Source organism: Podarcis muralis, chromosome 11 (genome assembly GCF_964188315.1).
Source record: "Podarcis muralis chromosome 11, rPodMur119.hap1.1, whole genome shotgun sequence".
Taxonomy (NCBI): Eukaryota; Metazoa; Chordata; class Lepidosauria; order Squamata; family Lacertidae; genus Podarcis; species Podarcis muralis.
This window is the reverse complement of record NC_135665.1, coordinates 53762175-53780712: the sequence shown is the minus strand read 5'-3', so window position 1 is coordinate 53780712 and position 18538 is coordinate 53762175. Positions and strand designations below refer to the sequence as shown.

General features: G+C 45.4%; 1 protein-coding gene across 3 annotated transcripts in view; it reads right to left on the bottom strand.

The window, feature by feature from the left end:
- CCDC68 (coiled-coil domain containing 68) overlaps positions 1 to 5985 on the bottom strand; it is a 34576-nt gene extending 28591 nt beyond the window's left edge. Inside the window, exons 1-2 of one of the 3 annotated variants that reach the window (XM_028749269.2) lie at positions 5756 to 5985; positions 745 to 855 (exon numbers count right to left, since the gene is read on the bottom strand). In XM_028749269.2, the coding sequence (XP_028605102.2) occupies positions 745 to 763 (19 nt within the window). In that variant the 5' untranslated portion in view covers positions 764 to 855; positions 5756 to 5985. The other 2 variants (XM_028749270.2, XM_028749271.2) reach the window with 2 other exon arrangements.
- Positions 5986 to 18538: the final 12553 nt, after the last annotated feature.

The window sequence follows — 18538 nt, the reverse complement described above, 5'->3', positions numbered from 1 at the left end:
GGCCAGGCAGAGCAAGGGGTAGTAATTAGGTGAACAGATGTGGGTGGCAGGCAATATGAAAGAGCGAGAGAAGCAAATGTAGGGCAGCCAGATTTCCAGCCTTAAAGGGACAGTCCTCTGTTTGAAGGGTTGTCCATCTCATCACCAGTTTGAGGATAAAGAACCATAAAAAGGGAGAGCAGCTGAGAGCAGCAGAGGGAACTGTATACAGTGGTACCTTGGGTTAAGAACTTAATTTGTTCTGGAGGTCAGTTCTTAACCTAGAACTGTTCTTAATCTGAAGCACTATTTTAGCTAATGGGGCCTCCTGCTGCTGCCGTGCCGCCGGAGCACGATTTCTGTTCTCATCCTGAAGCAAAGTTCTTAACCCAAGGTAATATTTCTGGGTTAGCGGAGTCTGTAACCTGAAGCGTATGTAACCCGAGGTACCACTGTATTGGCTTCATGACAGACCAGCTATTATGGCCTGGCAAACAAGAATCAGGTGCGCATAACTATCTGGGCGAAAATTTGAAGTCTCTGACCCAATTTGCAGACCAACTTCGTTGATGTGGAAGGTCATGTGACAGAAAGGTACCAGTGCTGGGCCAGTTATATAGGACGAGGACCCACATTTTTTGACCTCTAATGAGGTAGGTTTTCAAGTGTCTTCAAATTAGGGCATTTCCCCCTACCCAAATTCCTCCCACTTTGCTTGAAGCCTAACGAGTTTTCATCCCCCCCAAAGTTAGCGTCATTACATACTTGTATTTGCACAGGTCATGTTGAAAGAGACGCTACACTTTCCTGAAGTGCTGTTTGATTGCAGTTATCCTGTGAGCAAGAGTTCCAATAAATGTTGAGAGATGGAAGGAACTGAAAGGTAAAAAAAAACCAAGAGAGTTGTGAGAAAAGGATAGACAACAGGGCCTCCTAGCTTGACCCTCAACGCTACACAATTGCCCACCTCTGCATCAGATCTCTCATCTCTTTGGGATCATGATAAAACTACCTTAAACTATTTGTCTAACACACGGTGGTCTATATAGCCTGTGCACTCCCCAGAAGTTGCTGGGTTATCACTCCCATTTTTAACCTCCCAACATCTCTTTGAGATAGGTTTGCCTGAGAAATCTAGCAACAGACCCATGGTTGCCCTAGGAGCATCACAGCTGAGTGCAGATTTGCACCTGGATCTCTCACCAGTCCTTCTCCAGCACCCAAATCACTTCACCACGCTGGCCTGAGTGAGTTTGTGGCAGAAGATTTAAACCCTGGGCTTTCCCATTCATAGAGCAGATAGTTTTTTTAGCCACTATGCTACACTAGCTTCCTATTAGAGGAAACAGCTCCACACATTGCAGATTCTCTTCCAGGAATGAGGCTTTGCCAGTGAGAGTGGCAACATGGCAATATCCAAGAACCATTGCAGTGACTCAAGTCCAAGGGTAAAGGCTGAAACATGGTCCATTCATTCTATGGGTGCACTGGCTTCACCAGTAACCATTTTCTTTTATAGGGCAGAAGAGGGTAGGGTGGGGGAAAAGATCCCAAAACCCGAGGCAGCTGCTATTTAAAACACTAATCCAAGCCCAAATGCTGTCACCTACAAGCTCCAGGTATGTTTTCTCATCCCAGGATACTACTGTTGCCACCTGGGCACACCCTCCAGTTATCACACTTAATCAACAATTTTGTGTCCTCTTTAATGACGAACAAGAAGGCAACAGTCATAGAAGGTGTCATCAGAGTGGATGAGACTTGTCTTGTGTCTCTGGAACAATGAGTCACACGGCTGACACAAGATAGTATTTTGGGGGAATTCTGAATATTTGCTCAAGACAGACAACAAAACAGAACATAAAGTGTATCGATGTGATAAAAGCCACAGGTGAGCCTTGGGACTAGATGACCCTTGGGGTCCCTTCCAATGAATCTGTGACTTAGGTGGTTTTAGAAGGAGGGCAGACAACTTTAAAGGACATAATTCCTAACTGAGCTTTTATTTGCCAAGGCAGCATTTCTGAACTGATATACCTCTGAATGGAGGAATGGCTGTTACCTTGACTTTCCAGGAAGATTTGACTGATCAAAGTTGTAAGGAAAATGCTGGACCAACAACCAATCAAAGAGGCTCACTCCAAGGTAAATAACTGCAGCTGTAATGAATCTTCACTATTTTTATATTATCCCTCACCAACAAAACAAATGGCTTCCCATTTGCAACCCAAGAAGAAAAAATGGAAAGATAACAATAACGGGAAGGCATGCTGATAGGGTGGCCACAATGCATCTTCATCAACAACAACAAGAGCACAAAAAGGATACACATGCATATAGTGAAATAATTACGTTAAATGCACATAATATGGAGCCGTGCTGCTGCATTCTGTAGTACCTGCAGCTTCTGAACAAGCCTTAAGGGCAGCACCATATAGACTGCACTGCAATAACCCCATTTTGATGTTATTGATGTATGAGACTTCTTCTTTGGTGATCACTCGTAGCCGAGTAAGATTGTCTTCTGTTATGTACTAACCTTGGATCCTAGAACAATAGGCAAGTAGGATCCTAGAATGCAACAACTGATTGGCTTGCAGGAAAAGACCAATCAGACTCCAGGAGGGAAGCAGAATCAGCCAATCAGATGGGACTCATTGTGTAAATAATGTATATAAAGGCCTGAGGTTTGGGGGGGAAATTCAATCACTGTTTTACAAGCTGCAATAAAGAGCATGAAATCACTGCAGGACTCCGAGTATATTTCATCTTCCATAAACACAGTTTTAACAATGAGTCCATAAGGGACTGTGGAGGCCAATTCTGGATCCACACGGCCTTCCACAGTGGGGACATTGATTTTTTTTTGGGGGGGGGAGTTAATCATGGTGTGGATTTGCCAAGCGTGCCTTCCTCTTAGCACGTTTCTCCCTTGCGTCCTGAGTTCGAGTGTCTTCAAAGTCCATGACACCTTTGGTAAAGGCTGTTCTCCAACTGGAGCGCTCATAGGCCAGTGTTTCCCAGTTGTCATTGTTTATATTACATTATGAGTAAAAGTGCATCTAGTCACCTGAAGCCAATGTGCAAGTTTACCATCTCAGTGGAAACTAAGCTGCAGTTTATGCAGAGGAATGACATTCCAAGTGAACAAGCAGAATATGCCCACATACTTGTCTAACCAAAAACAAACAAACAAAACAACTCCACCAACTCTTCATCTGAGTATTACAGATTGTTGAGCAAATGATGCCAAGATTATCAAGATAGACAAATTCGTAAGTATAGAACTAATGGACAGCCAATGAAGCTGCATGTTAGAAGATTCAGGAAAGAGATAAGGAAGTTCTTCTAATGCATAATTATAAACTATGGAACTCCCTCCCACAGACTATGTCCCTTTGAACTCTCCTCCCTTCAAACTCATAGAATCATAGAATTGTAGAGTTGGAAGAAACTCTGAGGGTCATCTAGTTCAAGCCCATTCAATGCAGGAATCTCAACAACAACTACTCTAAAAGACTTCTGAAGCAAGTAATGGATGATGTGTCACCTATGGCACAACACAATGTAAAGAACACCATTTGGGGGCAAAAAATTGCAAGCATTCAGACTGTGCACAAGAATCAGTGACTGACCATGCACACAAAAAGTTTTGTATTTGAGAAGCAACATGAGTATCAATGAGTACAACACTACATCTGGGGGTCAGGATTTACACAGCAGTTAGGACACCAGATCGAAACTCCGAAAAGCCACGAGCTTTGCTTCAACTGTCCTGGGGGATGATTCAGATGCTTAACGTTCCTCCACAGGAAGCAAGCAACTCCATGGATGGAAGGAACTAACATCAGACCCAGCACGTTCGAGTTTATGGAGACTGATTTGCATGGGCACAAAGACCCATTTTAAAAGCAGCATGCAGGAAAGATTCCCTACAGTTGTATCTGCATCTGGGTAAGTGTCCCTAGGGCTCTTCCACAAGGAGCCTGGGTTGACCATGTGACCCATATCCAATGCAGGACCATGTGACCCATATCCAATGCAGGAATACATGACAGCTCTTTTAAATAAGAGAGAACCAGCCACGTTACTCTGGAGCTGAGTACTGTAACCATGGTTGAAACCATGTTGCCCGGACCTAACTTGTCCTGGAGCTCAGCCCCAACATCAGTTTTTCTGCCAGCATCTCAACATCACGCATTATTCATCTATTTCCATCCCATCTTTCTTCCAAGGAGCTCTTATACATGATCTGTTTTGTCATTACAGCAACTTTGTGAAGTAGGTCAAGCAAAAGAGACCCAAGGTTATTCAGTGAGCACATGGCATGAGTGGGATTCTGAACATGGGTCTCTTCAGTTTGCAGCCAATGCTCTAGCCATTATGCTACCCCAGTTTCCAATGCAGGAATAGATCTATAGAGCTGTACATAAGGTGGTCTAGCATTGTCTACCCTGACAGAGAAAAATCGTCTGCACTTCTACCCAGATGTAAGTTGTACTGTGTTCAGCGAGGCTTACTCCCTGGAAAATGTGCCCAGAATTGCATTCTAAGACCCCTTATGCCAAGGATTAAACTTAGAAGCTTCTAACATACACAGCAGGTCCTCTACCATGGAGCATGGCTCCTCTGTCTGAGCCAGTAATCCCTATTCAGTCACAAAGCTCACTAGGTGAACTTTAGGCTAATCACTGCCTCTCACCCTAACCTACCTCACAAGTTTCTTGTGGGGATTAAATGAGATGGGGGAGAACCGTGTTTGCCACCTTGAGCTCCCTGGAGAAAAAGGTGAGATATAAATGAAATCAATCAATCATACATACACACACACTGAGATCACTATATAGAAATAGTAATACTGTGAAATGAGAATGGAGAAAAGTACAGTGGTACCTCGGGTTAAGAACTTAATTCGTTTCGGAGGTCTGTTCTTAACCTGAAACTGTTCTTAACCTGAAGCACCACTTTAGCTAATGGGGCCTCCTGCTGCTGCTGCGTCGCCGCCGCACGATTTCCGTTCTCATCCTGAAGCAACGTTCTTAACCCGAGGTAATATTTCTGGGTTAGCGGAGTCTGTAACCTGAAGCGTATGTAACCTGAAGCATATGTAACCCGAGGTACCACAGTGCATTTCCCTCTGCGTTAAACAAAGGAACTTCAACTGGTGTCACTTCCAAACAGATTTCCCCCATCCCACCCCCAATTTCCTCTTCTTCCCACCTCTCCCCCCTCCACTAAAGTTAAGCAGCTCCCTTTCTCTCCAGTTGCTCGAATGAGCCCAGCTCCTCTGCCTTATAATTCAATGGCCACCGCGGCCACCGAAACCATTTAACAGAAACCACTGGCGTAAGGGGAGAGGCAAGCTTCCGAGACGCACAGAACTCTTCTCCCGAAAACACAAGTTTCATCATGGCCCCTTAGTCCGGAACTTCGCTCAGTCTCTGCGTCCGAAGCAAGACACCATCTCCCGCTTTTCCCAACTAAATTATTAAGCGCAGAGAAGAGAAAGGAAGAGAAAATCTTTCAGCTTTGAGGCGGGTGGAGCAGGAGCAGCTCTTGCCTAATGGCCCGTCACGGAATTATCTCCAGGGAGAGGCAAGCCTTCCCAAAGTGGAAAATTCCCTCTCCAGCACACCCAGGCGTGTGTGGGCAACCCGACCCACAAGTTTTTCCTCCCTGGGGTGCTTCTCGGCTAAAGTGGATCCATCTTCGGGAGGAGGCTGGCGGGGGCGGGTGGGTACTCCATCCATCCGGATTCTCTCCTGCTCTCTCTTACCTTACCCCAGTGCGTTATCTCCTCGTGCGCGCGCGCTTCACTCCCGGCAGCGATTCCCTCGGGTCTCCGCCGCTCTTGGCTCCTGCGGAGTCCCTGCCCGCCTCTTCCCAAACACCGACGGCGCTGGCTCCACCCTGCCACCCGCCCCCGGGAGCAGGCGAACCTGGAAGCGGCGTAGTCTCTTCCACGAGGCGGATCGGAAGCAGCGCCGCGTCCACATGCCTTTCCAGCCCGTCAGCAGAAGCTCAGCTGGAGCACTTTCCCCGAGTCCTTGGGCTTGTTTGTTCTTTCTTGGGGGGGGGGGGGAGCAGTTTTCCCTCCCGTCCATCCAGCGTGGCGAAAAGTTTGCGCCGAGTTCCAGAGAGGTTAAAACGAACAGGTGCAGCTGCCAGCCTCCAACTATTTAGGTTAGGCGGAAAACAGCATCCATAAGAAAGTTTGGCTTTAAGGTGGACCATTCCCTGCCCCCCAAGATCTATTACCTTCCCCGTGGACGTAGCCAGGATTTCTTACAGGAGGCTTTATGTTGGGGGGGGGGCAGAACCAAGTTTATCTGCAACGCAATCGGTCAGTTAATCAAGTGTTTTTATTTATTGATTTAGGGGGGCAGCTGTCCCCCTGCCAACTATGCCTATGACCTTCCCTGCCATGATGGATTTTGGGCCAGTTTTTTCCAGATCTCTGAAAACTGCTAGGAAACTATAGTTTGGAATGGATTTTTTCATGTCTTGGACTGGGAAAACAGTGGTACCTCCGGTTACAGATGCTTCAGGTTACAGACACTTCAGGTTACAGACTCCACTAACCCAGAAATAGTACCTCGGGTTAAGAACTTTGCTTCAGGATGAGAACAGAAATCGTGCGGCGGCGGGGCAGCAGCAGCAGGAGACCCCATTAGCTAAAGTGGTGCTTCAGGTTAAGAACAGGTTAAGAACAGACCTCCGGAATGAATTAAGTTCTTAACCCAAGGTACAACTGTACAGAAAACTACTTTGTGCTCGCTCAGACTACTTGTTTGACACGGTCTCTGGACCAGATCCACTATGAATAGCCAACAGCAACTTTGCTGGGTCTCAGATTTTCCCCATCACTTGCTATCGGATGCTTTGTTACCGGGAGATGCCAGTGGTTGGATGCAGGACTTCGGGCAGGGCCACAGATAGTTAAAATATTTTTATTGATTTACTTGATTGCGGGGGGGGGGGGGGGAGCTGCCCCCCACGCCCACATTGAAGGCCACATTTCTGACTGGGCAGTCTTCCAGGAAGCTCATGTAGGTGAGGGCCAGATGTAAAAATGGGCAGAGCAATGAATGTTATGCAATGCTACCTTTGTATAGTTTCTACACACATGCACCCAGACACACACCTCTATCCTCCATCTAGGCAAGCCAAGAGTCATTATTGGAGTGGAAAGACAAAATCCAGCCAGGCAAAAACACTCAAGGAGGATGCAAAGCGGGACTGGTGTGAACTGTGGCTTGGGGAAAGAGGGTGTGTCTATGGAGCGGGGGATGTCCTGGGGACAGTTCCAAGGAGCAGACAGACAGGCCTGGAGATCACATTCAGGCTCCGAGCCTGAGATTCCCCATCCTTGAGATAAAGCTTATTCTCTTCCACTGAACTATGGTTTGCCCCCAACACCACCACTACCATCAGCTCAAGGGGACTCAAACAAACTATTTGGTATAGTGATGCCTGCAGGCTGATATTTGCCAGCACTGACTTGTGTCACAGTTAAAATTGCAGTGTGGACCATCTCCTGCTATGAGATGTCCTTCTTTGGTGATTTCCTGGAGTTGCTGCAACATGGGTCCTTCCCAAAGCACGATGGTAAGAATTGATGCTTTTGAATTATGGTGCTGGAGGAGACTCTTGAGAGTCCCATGGACTGCAAGAAGATCAAACCTCTCTATTCTGAAGGAAATCAACCCTGAGTGCTCACTGGAAGGACAGATCCTGAAGCTGAGGCTCCAATACTTTGGCCACCTCATGAGAAGAGAAGACTCCCTGGAAAAGATGCTGGTGTTGGGAAAGATTGAAGGCACAAGAAGGGGACAACAGAGGACGAGATAGTTGGACAGTATTCTCGAAGCTACTAACATGAGTTTGACCAACCTGTAGGCAGTGAAAGGCCTGGTGTGCTCTGGTCCATGCGGTCACAAAGAGTCGGACATGACTAAATGACTAAACAACAACAACAACAAATGTCAGAAGCCCTGGATAACCTTGGAGAAGCAAATGATGTGACTCTTCCCTAAACCAGCAGTGCTCTGTTTCCAAAAGGAGCAACGCTACTTGCTGTAAGAAGCAGCTACTAGTTCAAGATGTGAGCATTTCTGATATTATCTTTCTGGGCTGGCACAGCCACAGCTCCCACACCATGAAGATACCATTGGGGCAAACCTCCTCTTCTTGAAATGGAAGTGCATTTTGCTTTATTTCACTCATGAGAATCGTCCTCATTGAAAGCACGTGATCCTCATGATGGATAAGTAAGGCCAGTAATCAATCTCTAATTGCCAATATATAGAAAAAGGCAGGCATTGTCACTTTGCAGAAGCAAAGGAAGTAGTGGGGCTGCAATTCCATGTACCTGGAAAGTGTGGGATTTGCCACTAGCCACCCAGTTCTGCTTGCTTTTGAAAACAATCTGCTGCAAGATTTCAGCCACTGTTATTGGTATCTTCACAAATCTGAAAGTACATGTGCGTATCATTCTCTTAAAGCCTTCCAACCAACAGAATTTGTGCGTGCAAATACCCTTCAAGTAAAAGAAGACCGGTTGGGTCAGGAGCTGCCATTGCTACAGCATATTCCATTTACAAGGTATATGTCTCATATCTTTATAACCTCCAGGCTAAAACTACTAGAACAAGCACAGGGATTGTGCTTGTTAACTTTATAGAAACTGTCACAATCTGCAACAGCTCCTTCCGGGCACCAAGCAGGGCAGGCTGAATTGCTCCTTTCTTAAACCTATACAGTGGTACCTCTGGTTACGAACTTAATTCGTTCCGGAGGTCCGTTCTTAACCTGAAACCGTTCTTATCCTGAGGTACCACTTTAGCCAATGGGGCCTCCTGCTGCCACCACCACGATTTCTGTTCTCATCCTGAGGTAAAGTTCTTAACCCGAGGTACTACTTCCGGGTGAGCAGAGTCTGTAACCCGAAGTGTTTGTAACCCGAGGTGTTTGTAACCAGAGGTACCACTGTAAATTCATTTGACACAAGGTGCCGGAAGTACATTACTCTAAAAAGCTTGAGCATTCATGGAGCTGGAGTAAAAGCTGTAGCTTGGTGGTAAATCACACACGTCACATGGAGAAAGTCCTGGGTTTGATAACCAGCAGGAAATAATCTGGTGTCAATATTCAGTAGGGCATGAGCATGACCAAGGAGCAATCCATGTGGCTTCTAACAACTAGAAGACTCCAGAGGGAGATCTTATATATTGTGGGCTCCTAAATTACACCCTAAACACAGCTGCTTTGCAGTTATGGCTTAAGGGGGAATTTCTTACTCGTGAGTAGACTGCTTACAAGTAGGCCAATGGTTCTGGATCTGTAGACATACTGTGTTGTTGCTCTTCGGGCCTGGACTTTTGTTATCAGTCCTCTCAAGGACTGTGGATCACTCCTTCTCCTCTGACAGTTTCTGGGGATTTTTCATCAACTTGAATTTTCAAGGGGATCCACAGCATTGGATTCAGCGGGGGGGGGGGGGGGCTGTGAGGTCTCTGGTTCTTCCTCCAAGGAGTCAGTGTCTGGTACCAGGTCAGGACCAGATATGACACCAGTAAAAAAAATTCCCCACCCAGTGCTGGATTTACGTATAAATTAAACAAGCTATAGCTTAGGACTCCACTCTCTTGCCCCCCCCCCCAAAAAAATTTAAAGGAAAAAAACCCTGGATGTACATTTCCAAAATATAAGATAAAAAACAAATAAAATAAAACCTACATACAGCAACAGTGTTTTCTGTTGTATAGGCTCCTATGATGTAAGTAATGGGCCCCACCTGCTAGCCTGCTCCCTAGAATATCACTGGTTTGCTTATTTCTATATACAGTGGTACCTTGGTTCTCAAACTTAATCTGTTCCGGAAGCCTGTTCCAAAACCAAAGTGTTCCAAAACCAAGGCACGCTTTCCCATAGAAAGTAATGCAAAATGGATTAATCTGTTCCAGACTTTTTTTAAAAAAAACCACATGAATTTTACTATATATTCAACACAAAAAAGTGACAATTTGTTATTGACAAAGGGCAGCTGGACATATAAAGGGTCCCATTACTTCAGTAGCTAAGGCCTCATCAAACCTAAATCCGGCTCTGCCCCCACCCCCAAGGTAAAAGGAAGAACTTCCCTTGAAAACTATAGTAATGATCTCAGGTGCTTGGTAGCCCTTCTCCTTTCCTTCCTGTGCTTCAGTTTAAGCATAGGGGAATATGTCCTGGAGTAACTTTTGCCATCGTGCTTTTTCAGACAGAGAAGCACTGGAAGTCAGGGAGGCTTCAGATAAATATTTAACAGAAAAAGGAAAGAAAACCCCACCCATGACCACTTTGCCATGATAAGGTAAAATTAACCTTGCAGTCACCCAAATTCTGAAGTGCCCTTAAAAAGAGGAGCAAAAAAATAAAAGCCTCTTTTGCAGGGAAAGTAAACCTCTAAGAAGCTGAAGGACAGGTTTCGGCACAGCACAAGTCTTATCTACAAAGTGATATCCTTTTAAAAAGCATAACTGCCTGGGCGCCTCCTTTTTAAGCTAAGGTTATATTCCTTGGGAAAGCGAAATCAGGCCTGACATTCCTCCATGTTTGACTTGTAAACACAGGAAAGGTGGGGCACAGTTCCAAAGTCTATTGCTCCTGTCATACAAGGCTGGGAGGTGGAAAGCAGAACTGTTCAGCTTCTGTACCCACCCTCCATTCAAATTTCGCACAGAGGAGAACGAAGACTGCCTGTGGAAAAACGAGGCTTTGTTCTTGGATAATGCATACGGAATTGGCCATGATGCTTTCATACAGAGCTGCTCAGCTTGAACGCTTTATTCTGAATTCGGCTTTTGATTGTGGAGGGTCCTCCAGAGACATCATTTTTATTCAGTACTATTGCTTATATTATTTTATTAATTATATTATATTATAGGTAAAGGTAAAGGTACCCCTGCCCGTACGGGCCAGTCTTGACAGACTCTAGGGTTGTGCGCCCATCTCACTCAAGAGGCCAGGGGCCAGCACTGTCCGCAGACACTTCCGGGTCGAACTGCTAGGTTGGCAGGCGCTGGGACTGAACAATGGGAGCGCACCCCGCCGCGGGGATTCGAACCGCCGACCTTTCGATCGGCAAGCCCTAGGAGCTGAGGCTTTTACCCACAGCACCACCCGCATCCCTCATATTATATTATATTTATTCTATTATTTCTTGCCTACCCTTCACCCTAAGGTTCCAGGGTGGGTTACAACATGAACACACAATGTAATAACATAATATGAAAAAAAAAGTTACAACTGCAGAAATAAGTTGTGTCCTAAAAATACACACCTCGGGTATCAAAAGCAAGGACATAGAGGTTCAGCGTCAGTGAAAACCAGCATTTGACCTCCTCTTATGTTCACGTTGTTTGGCTTGCTTACTTGAGTCATCTATTGTTGTGTGCTTAATTGGAGCTCTTGGACATTCTCGGAGTGGGGCAATGGGGGGGGGGGCATTCCAACTGATAATCCTCTCTGTTCCCCCCAGAGAATTGAGATTACTGTTAGCATGTATGACGACAGGGCATTTTCTTCCTGTGACGCCTGTCCTGTCATGTGTCAAAGCCCATCCACCTGTACATACACACTGCCCATATTTGTCGCTTGAGGTATCTTGTCTCAGCATCACCCTATAATGTATGTGAAGCCTGTAATTTCCTGTGTAGGAAGCCTTATTGTGATCAGATGAGATTCTTCCTTGATTATCAGGTTTGGCTGGTTGCTTCCTTCCTGACCTCATACATCCTTTGGTATCAAAAACATCTTCTTGAGACATTGGATTGGAGGGTTATACTTTGGGTGATAAGATATTTCAAGGGGGCAGGGGGCAGGTTCCAAACTATTTCCCACTTTCTCAATTCTAATCATTATCCAAATGAGAATATCTTCAAGGTTGAATTGCTGCAATGGACTCTATGTGAGGGCCTGGTTCCAATATAAAGGTAAAGGGACCCCTGACCATTAGGTCCAGTTGTGGCCGACTCTGGGGTTGCGGCGCTCATCTTGCTTTATTGGCCGAGGGAGCCGGTGTACAGCTTCTGGGTCATGTGGCCAGGATGACTAAGCCACTTCTGTCGAACCAGAGCAGCGCACGGAAACACCATTTACCTTCCTGCCGGAGCGGTACCTATTTATCTACTTGCACTTTGACGTGCTTTCAAACTGCTAGGTTGGCAGGAGCAGGGACTGAGCAACGGAAGCTCACCCAGTCACGGGGATTCGAACTGCCGACCTTCTGATCAGCAAGTCCTAGGCTCTGTGGTTTACCCACAGTGCCACCCATGTCCCATTATAGATCATGCAAAATGCAGCAGTTAGACTGCTGATGGGGGCACCTGGCAGACAACATTTTTAAAACATCTACCCTGGCTGCCCATCTGCTACCAAGCCAGGTTCAAGGTCCTTTGCATTAATTTACAAAGTGCTGAACAACTTAGGTTGAGAGGACCTTAGCTTATATCCCAACCCGATAACTGCAGGAACATTCATGCTCATTCCCTAAGTTGATAAGGCTCTTTTGAAAGCAACAAGAAACAGCCTTTGGTGTCATCCGTCCAGTATTATGGAATACTCTGCCAAGAGAGATTCAGCAGGTGCCTTTTGTGCCAACTTTTACATGCCTGCTGATAATGTTGCTATTTCATCAAGCTTATTCAGGCAATTAAGAATACATATTTCCATAACAGCTACCTGATTTCTGGCTTCAATTTTTAATGCATTTTAAGTGTTTTATGTGTAATGGTTGCAAACCACTCTGATAATTTTTTTAAAAAATGAATACGGGTATATAAATCTTTTTTTATAAATAAAGAGTTGCAATCCCAGCATCATTGTTTGATGAAGTTATTAACGACTAAACAACAACATTCCCCAGTTTTGGCAACATTAGAAGTTTTTGCCGTTATCTTAAATTTCCAACATGCAGTTTTTGTTGTTGTTGTTTAGTCATTTAGTCGTGTCCGACTCTTCGTGACCCATGGACCAGAGCACGCCAGGCACTTCTGTCTTCCACTGCCTCCTGCAGTTTGGTCAAACTCATGCTGGTAGCTTCGAGAACACTGTCCAACCATCCCGTCCTCTGTCGTCCCCTTCTACTTCTGCCCTCCATCTTTCCCAACATCAGGGTCTTTTCCAGGGAGTCATCTCTTCTCATCAGGTGGCCAAAGTATTGGAGCCCCAGCTTCAGGATCTGTCCTTCCAGTGAGCACTCAGGGTTGATTTCCTTCAGAATGGCTAGGTTTGATCTTCTTGCAGTCCATGGGACTCTCAAGAGTCTCCTCCAGCACCATAATTCAAAAGCATCAACCCTGAGCTGTTTCCTCCCTTCCTTAAGAAATCATGATACGAAATATTTATGTGCAATTGCATGCACACCTGTAAAGATGCAACCAACTATATTGGGGGTAGGTGATGTAGAAGGAGCTTGTCCTTAGCTGAACTAAGGCTTCCACAGTCAAACTCAAGCATGAACATGGCACCTGACAAATAATTTTGCAGCAAGCATTGCCAGCCTGTTAGAACGCTACTTTATGGAAGTGAGTCATGGGCAACTTATACTAATGACCAGTACCTAGATAAAGGTCTACCAAGCTTGCGTGTTGAGCACACTGCTTTATTGCCTGCCTAGTTATCAAGGAAGCTGAGCAAAGAAAGAGAAAGCTGGTGGTATACCAAATGTTCTGCATTTTCTCCCCCTGCAAATGAGTCTTCCATTTTTCTGCCTTATTCTCTAGACACTCCAGTCCATCTGTGAGTGTGGGGTTTTGAGCTTACATCATTGAGAGAAGGTGGAGGGTTTGGGTGTGTGGTTTTCTTTACATTGTGCAGCCTCCCTGGCTGCCTCTACTATCTGATCTTTAAAAAAAGCCCTAGGGAAGGAATGACCTTATAATGTCTTACTTTGGGCTTTGATTGAAGGGTGGCACCTGGGGAGGCTGCAGAGTGCAAACCGCTGATGAGATGATTTGTAGAGTGAATACTAGAACACCCCTGGGCTACCCCAAAAGTAAGACAAGTAAATCTAAATCCCAGCACCTTACAAATGACAATTTCACCAAAAAAACCTTCCCCCTTTTGATCATTTTCAAATACAGTGGTACCTCTGGATGCAAACGGGATCCGTTCCGGAGCCCCGTTCGCATCCTGAAGCGAACGCAACCCACGTTCGTGCATCTGCGCGTGCGCGGCTCGCAATTCGCCGCTTCCGCATATGTGCGTGATGTCACTTTGAGCATCTGTGCATGTGTGAGCGGTGAAACCCGGAAGTAACGCGCTCCATTACTTCCAGGTTGCCGCGGAGTGCAACCCGAAAAGGCTTAACCTGAAGCACACCCCAAGGTATGACTGTAGAATCTCTTTTCTCACTAAATGGTGAAGAATGGTTAAAAAAGAGGACACAATGCATTTTTGACACAGCATCTGTATCTTTATTGGGTCCAATCGGGCCTATGTTAATTGTAAAATAATTAAAAGTTGTGACACATTTGAACCCAATGCCACATGAGGATAAGGCTATCAAATGGCTCCTAGCTGTGATGACTGTGGTCTCTCTCCATGGCTGGAGGCAATAATGCTTCTGAATACCAGTTGCTCTTGTGTTGGGTCCATCTTTCAGGCTTCGCCTGAGCATCTGGTTATGAGAACTATGAGAACAGAAGGCTGGACTAGATGGGCCATTGGCCAGATCCAGAAAGTTTCTCTTATGTTCAAAGTGCTTCTTTTTTGCTGGCACATGGTGACTTTTCAAGTAGAGGTCCATCATTTTTGTAAAGGTAAAGGTAAAGGTAAAGGTAAAGGGACCCCTGACCATTAGGTCCAGTTGTGGCCAACTCTGGGGTTGCGGCGCTCATCTCGCTTTATTGGCCAAGGGAGCCGGCATACAGCTTCCGGGTCATGTGGCCAGCATGACTAAGCCGCTTCTGGTGAATCAGAGCAGCGCATGGAAACGCCGTTTACCTTCCTGCCGGAGCGGTACCTATTGATCTACTTGCACTTTGACATGCTTTCAAACTGCTAGGTTGACAGGAGCAGGGACTGAGCAATGGGAGCTCACCCCGTCGCGGGGATTTGAACCACTGACCTTCTGATCGGCAATCCTAGGCTCTGTGGTTTAGCCAACAGCGCCACCCGTGTGCCTTATCATTTTTGAGTAGGTGCCAAAAAAAACCTACCTCTCTATGATCCTGCTGTACCACTGTACCAGTATGACTAATAGGGGAAGCAGACTCACAATTTCATAATAATTGTTGTTGTTATTTTGTTATTTATAACCCCCACACATCTGGTTGGGTTTCCCCAGCCACTCTGGGTGGCTTCCAGTACATATAAAAACATAATGAAACACCAAAAAAACTGTAAGCCAGCCCAGGACTATTGACATGTATCAAATAAATTTGAATGCTTGCTGGAAGGTAACTCCCCCCTGCCATTATAACAGCAAATTCCAATCCTCTGAAAAGGTTTTGGAAGTTAGGTTTATTTCAATTAATTTATATTTTGATGCACACATGCAAAGTATGTTTGGTTGCAAATGGATTTGAATGTGTTGGAAGAAGAAAGTGTGCAGTTGCTACCATTCCTTTCAAGGGGCTCTGAATGCAATAAGTGCTTGGTAAATTGAGACCTGGGAGTTAAATATCTTCACTTGCCATCGCTGAGAATACAACAGTGTAAGCAACCTGTGAATCGGCCTCATTAATTTATACTTTCACATCAACTTAGTTTTATTGCTTGTCCAATGATATAACAGTGCACGTCTTCACTGTGATTGTTGCACAGCCATTTCAATATACAGCATTTCATTCAATTTTGCTTCGGCTTCCTAGTCTTCATTAGTTTTTATAAATGATAGATATTTAGCTCAGTTCACAGGTTTTGCTGGTGCCAGTGACCCTCCTTTCTGCACTGCGTGGGAGTTAATGAATTCTGCTGCCTCCGATCAATAGTGATGACTAATTGTCTCTTGAATGGCACTGTTTGGCAGACTAGCTAAAAGCCAAGTCAGATGTGACACTAAGCCAGGGGTCAGCAACCTTTTTCAGCCGTGAGTTGATCCACTGTCCCTCAGACCTTGTGGGGAGGCTGGACTATATTTGGGGGGTGGGATGAACAAATTCCTATGTCCCACAAATAACCCAGAGATGCATTTTAAATAAAAGCAAACATTCTACTCATGTAAAATCACCTTGTCAAAAAGGTCTGTATAGTTAAAGCTATGGTTTTCCCAGTAGTGATGTATGGAAGTGAGAGCTGGACCATAAAGAAGGCTGATCACCAAAGAATTGATGCTTTTGAATTATGGTGCTGGAGGAGACTCTTGAGAGTCCCATGGACTACAAGAAGATGAAACCTATCCATTCTGAAGGAAATCAGCCCTGAGTGCTCACTGGAAGAATAGATCATGAAGCTGAGGCTCCGATACTTTGGCCACCTCATGAGAAGAGAAGACTCCCTGGAAAAGACCTTGATGTTGGGAAAGATTGAGGGCACAAGGAGAAGGGGACGACAGAGGACGAGATGGTTGGACAGTGTTCTCAAAGCTACCAGCATGAGTTTGACCAAACTGCAGGAGGCAGTGGAAGACAGAAGTGCCTGGCATGCTCTGATCCATAGGGTCACGAAGAATCGGACACGACTGAACAACTAAACAACAACAAAAACAGCAGGCAGGCCCCACAAATAACCCAGAGATGCATTTTAAATAAAAGGACACATTCTACTCATGTAAAAACATTCTGATTCCTGGACCGTCTGCGGGCTGGATTTAGAAGGTGATTGGGCCACATCTGGCCCCCGGGCCTTAGGTTGCCTACCCCTGCACTAAGCAGAGGGGACAGCCAGTGCAATTGACAAACTTCTGGTGGTGGAAAATGTCAGTTTTCTGGAAGACTTTAAATGGGTTTCATCAGAACCCACTGGAAGTTACAACTATCTCTGCTGTGGATCATTAGCCAACTCACTCATTTCTAACTTACAGTAAAACAAAAACAAGACAAAACAAAAAACCCAGCAGTTGTCCTCCCTTATTTCCATTTATAGAAGGGCAAGTAATTTTTGTGTTTAAACTTTCCCACTTCTCTCTCTTCTTATTTCTCCAATTTTCCCCACTTTTGGTTTTAGTGAGATGGGAAAACTACTATTTTCTATGCTGCATTCTCCCTTCCTTGTTCTCTCACTTTCATCATAGCCAGGGACAAGTCTCTTCAGATTTCACCTCTGATCTCTCTGCTGTAGCAACTAAGGCAGCATATGGGTGGGTTAACCTGCATAATGCATTATAACCCTTTTCTTGTTCCGTATCTCTGCCATGGGATTTCACCTCCAGGTAGGGCTGGGAGCGACACCTGTCCGAAACCTTGGAGAGCTGTTGCCAATCAGTGTCAAAAAGGCTGAGCTAGATGAACCATTGATCTGACTCCGCATAAGGCAGCTTCCTATATTCCTATCTAGTACAACAACATCATCTGGAGACAAGCACTTGGCTTATTATTAGATAAGCACTCTGCATTATTATTATTATTATCAGACCCTTAGCCCAAGTTAACTCCCAGAGTTGCTTACAACAATTAAAACACAATGTTAAAAACAGTTTAACGAAACTTACATTCACAGAAATACTGTAAGGTGGCTCCTATACTGCTACCTGCTAACTGCAACTGTGACTTCTGCTGCTATCGAAAAGCTGCATGTTTAAGAAGCACTCATTATCGATCAGCTAATAATAAAAAAGGTAAAGGACCCCTGGACGGGTAAGTCCAGTCAAAGGTGACAATGGGGTGTGGCACTCATCTCGCTTTCAGGCCGAGTGAGGTGGTGTTTGTCCACAGAGAGCTTTCCGGTTCATGTGGCCAGCATGACTAAACTGCTTCTGGCGCAATGGAATACTGTGATGGAAACCGGAGCGCAAGGAAATACCTTTTACCTTCCTGCCTCAATGGTACCTATTTATCTATTTGCACTAGTGTGCTTTCGAACTGCTAGGTTGGCAGGAGCTGGGACAGAGCAACGGGAGCTCACCCCATCATGGGGATTCGAACCATCAACCTTTCGAATGGCAAGCCCAAGAGCCTCAGCGGTTTAGACCACAGCGCTACCTGCATCCCTGTACCTATCAACTAATATTTCAATGTAGGCATGGGTACATGGCAGCGCAAGCATCTCCCTTAGAAACTTGGGGGTTGTCGTTCAAATTTTCAAATCCCCACTCATCCACTAAGCTCTCAACCTAACCTACTTCACAGGGCTATTTGTGGTACTGGATCAGTGCTGGCTCATTCACGTGTGCAAGTTACCTCCTGTTGCTCCCATCATCAAGTGACTAGGATGCATGTGCACAGTGAATCAGCCCAAAGAAAGCTGGTTGTTGTTACATCATTCCCATTAACTTAAATGATCAGTGCACACATGCTCTTGGTGAGGTGAGACGAAGCATTGGAATGCCAGAAGCTGGAAGAACCTCTCCCTGCACCCCGATTTTTACTAGTAGAGGTCCCTAACAAAGCAGTTTAACAGCCTGATCTAATGCTTG